General features: G+C 53.4%; 1 protein-coding gene across 1 annotated transcript; it reads left to right on the forward strand.

Annotated features, from left to right (window-relative positions):
* Nucleotides 1-1,120: 1,120 nt before the first annotated feature.
* Nucleotides 1,121-3,089, forward strand: LOC115619065 (transmembrane protein 170A-like). Its single transcript, XM_030511079.1, has 3 exons — nt 1,121-1,238; nt 1,336-1,506; nt 2,645-3,089. Exons 1-3 carry the CDS (start codon nt 1,121-1,123, stop codon nt 2,773-2,775), a joined length of 420 nt encoding a protein of 139 aa, XP_030366939.1. The 3' UTR covers nt 2,776-3,089.
* Nucleotides 3,090-3,575: the final 486 nt, after the last annotated feature.

Here is a 3,575-nt window from a genome sequence, read left to right on the forward strand (position 1 = left end):
ACTGCCCCAGCTACTAAGAAGGAAAAAAAATGACTGCTATAGCTGAACCCAGGACAGTCTACCTGGGGCAATTCCCCTTGTCTTGGGGGTGAAGCTGCTTAATTAAAAGACAATGCTGTTCAGAAAACACCACAGGACTGAAGCAGGCTGTCCCCCTGAAGTGGACTGGCACTTATGTGTACCTGTAAGGGTATAATGGGCTCTAGAATACTGCAGGAACCACAAGAGGAGGAGAACCTGAGCTGGATAGAAACCAGCCTCAAATAAGCTATATACACGGGAAGTTTCTCCCACCAAAAGTGCTTTGCACTTAAAAAGGCTTATTAGAAGGAAACTAACTGGCTCCTGCAGGGGGTTTCAGGCACGATGTCCTTCAAGCCTGAGGATCTCTAGCGCTGAATCACAACGACGAAAAGCGTTTCTCGTCTCCCAGCACCTCACCACAGCGCCCGGCGGGACGAGCACCGGCGAAGGCAGCTCCCGGCCACACCAACGCGGATTCTCCCACCCGGGACGCCGCGCCTGTGCGGAACCAGGGGCAGGTCCGCCCGCGGCTGTACCTGCTAGAGGGGCGGCGGGGGCTCCTCCTGCCGCGGGGCGGCCGCGGGCTGTCCGCCGGCTCCTTCCGCACCAGCTCGCTCACGTCGTCCTCGCTGTACTCCACACCTGCAAGCACAGCCGGTGAGGACCGGGACCGGGACCACCCCGCTCACCTGAGGGCACGTAATCCTCGTCCTCAGCCGAAGAGTACTCCTCCGACATAGTGCCGATACCAACCCCGGCGCATCCTCGCGCACGCCGCCACCGTCCGCTCGCGCCCCCTGGCGGGGTGGGCGATACTTGCGCTTCCAAAGCAGCGCCGAATACAGGGAGGAACAACGAGAAAGCTGCCAGCAGGCTAAATCACCCCTCCAACCCCGACCCGAATCGAGGGCTCCCAGAGTTCTTTGCGGCCGACAGCTGTTCCCATAGCAACGCGAGGGTGGGGACGGGGCCTGGCGGCTCGGACGCTCCCCTGGCGAACGGTGGTTGGCGAAGGGTTTTGCCTGTCACCGCACGACGCTTCCCATTGGCTGTGACGGGCGGAAGGGGCGGTGGTGGCGGCGGGTCTAGTGAGGGGATGGAGGGCGGCGGGCCGGGTCGTGGGGGACTCTTGCATCAGATTCTCAGCCTCCGCCTGGTGCCTCGCGTCGGCAACGGCACCACCACTTATTCCAGCCCGCTCTCCACCTTCCCAGGTACCTTTCCTACAGCGGGGCCTGCTCAGATGCGGGGCCCTCCTTCTGCCGGCGGCCTGAGAGCTCCGCGCCAGCCTCACGGTGCTTTTCCCCACAGAGATGTGGTACGGTGTATTCCTGTGGGCACTCGTCTTCTCCCTCTCCTTCCACATCCCGGCAGCTTTGCTAGCGCTCTTCACGCTCCGGCACCACAAGTACGGCAGGTTCATGTCCGTGAGCCTCCTGCTGATGGGCATCGTGGGACCCGTTACCGCCGGCATCCTCACAAGTACGGTAGATGATCGAAAATCGCGACCGGGGGCCTCTGCAGTGATCAGAAGTTGCCTTTGGGGGCGTGTCCAACCGTGGCATTCCCCAGGGTAGAGAGGAGATGAATGTTTTAGCTGCATTCCTCCCTTAGTCCATGCTTGGTATGAAACCCCACCTGGAGTCCTGCATCCAGCTCTGGAGTCCTCAGTATAAGAAAAACATGGACCTGTTGGAGAGGGTCCAGAGGAGGGACACAAAAATGACCAGAGGGATGAAACACCTCTCCTATGAGGAAAGGCTGAGAGTTTTGTGGTTGTTCAGCCTGGAGAAGAGAAGACTCTGGGGAGACCTCATTGCGGCCTTTCAGTTTTTAAAAGGGGCCTATAAGAAAGATGGGGAGAGACTTTTTAGCAGGGTCTGTGTGATAGGACGAGGGGTGATGGTTTTAAACTAAAAGAGGGAGATTCAGGCTGGATGTGAGGAAGAAATTCTTTACAGTGAGGGTGGTAAAATACTGGCACAGGTTGCCCAGAGAGGTGGTAGATGTGCCATCCCTGGAGACATTCAAGGCCAGGCTGGATGTGGTTCTGAGCAACCTGATCTAGATGAAGATGTCCCTGCTCATCACAGGGGGGTTGGACTACATGAGCTTTGAAGGTCCCTTCCAACTCAAACTATTCTATGATTCTATGTTTGAAAGAGTTGGACCATACCAACATCGAGCCCTTTGTCAGAGCTTTCAAACATGCCTGTCAGGTGCAGAGCCAGGTGGGCTTTCAGGTTTCTGAGCACTCAGAGAAAAAACATGCACAGGTTTGGTGTCTGTGCCCAGAACTGGGTAATATTTGCAGTCCGTGGGCTGTGGCATAGAGGATCTTGTGACAACAGTATGTCCAAACCCACCCCAATTTCCATACCTTCTGCAGGCCTCAGCAGAGCTTCACCACCAATTTACTTGTTCCCACCAGCACATGTTGGTTACTGGCTGAGGTTTATCATGGCAAACCCAGTCCACACTTCTGCCAGCCCTCTCCCCCTTGTTCTTTGCCCCAGTCTCCCATCCTCCAAGACTCCTCCCTTCATCCCTATCGTATGACAGCATGTGTCTCATGTGTGCTGTCACGCATTCATGTTTTGGCTTTTCCTCCTCTCTGCAGGTGCTGCCATTGCTGGAGTTTACAGAGCTGCGGGGAAAAAAATGATTCCCTTTGAAGCCCTCATTTTGGGAGTGGGCCAGACATTCTGCGTGGTGGTGGTTTCGTTTCTACGCATTTTAGCCACTCTCTAGCTTTTCTTCAGATGCTAGGGATCACAAATCAAAGGAAGAGCAAAGGATCTGCTGCCTGTGCCACCTCTGAAACAGATCAGAGGGAGCACAATGGGAGGTGTGCCTGGGTGTGTGCTTTCTCTGCTGGATAAAGGATACCCGAGGGCCTGCTCCTGCCTCCAGTGTGGCATGAAATTAAGCTAAAAATTGTGAATTTTGTTACTTTTTGGTAACATTAAGTGCCAAGTGAAACTTTATTTCCCTGGAGGATAGGAAACTAAATAGTTTCTGGAGGAGGAGGCCCATCTACCTTTTACCATTGATGAATTGTAGCAACAGGACATAGCTAAGAGATGACACTAGCTGTTGTGGGGTAGAACCGGTGCTACAGAGTGAAGTGATGCCTTTGGAGCTCACTTAATGCTTTGACCTCTTGCTGCTTTGTTTGCAGTGAATTCTTTTAATGTGATTTTTTTTTTTTTTTAAATGAGAAAATTAATTTGTTTTCTTCCTAGCCCAAATACCAGCTCTTGCTCATAGTGAATTTGGAAGCAGCAAAAGGAAAAATTATTTTAGACAGATGAAAGTGCAAATTTGTCACTGAGAACCATGACTATGAATGCTGCAGTGGGGGAAATAACTGGTGTAAAAAGGATTGCTACCTTTGTGAATTTTATTACAGCAAAGCCCTTCAGGCACTGTGTACCTTCTGCCTGAAAGGCAGAGCACAGCTGATGGGGCACTACACCCCATTGCCCACACTGGGAATCCCAGGGCATGTGTGTGAGTGTGCGCTGTTGCTTCTCAGGCTCTGAAGATGA

This window comes from Strigops habroptila, chromosome W, assembly GCF_004027225.2.
Source record: "Strigops habroptila isolate Jane chromosome W, bStrHab1.2.pri, whole genome shotgun sequence".
In the NCBI taxonomy this organism is placed as follows: domain Eukaryota; kingdom Metazoa; phylum Chordata; class Aves; order Psittaciformes; family Psittacidae; genus Strigops; species Strigops habroptila.

Bases quoted from the DNA above. Each gene is read 5' to 3' on its own strand.
- LOC115619065 (XM_030511079.1), top strand. From the start codon at position 1,121: ATGGAGGGCGGCGGGCCGGGTCGTGGGGGACTCTTGCATCAGATTCTC. The intron at 1,239-1,335 runs GTACCTTTCCTA...TTTTCCCCACAG, and splicing joins CCCGCTCTCCACCTTCCCAG to AGATGTGGTACGGTGTATTC. The intron at 1,507-2,644 runs GTACGGTAGATG...TCCTCTCTGCAG, and splicing joins TACCGCCGGCATCCTCACAA to GTGCTGCCATTGCTGGAGTT.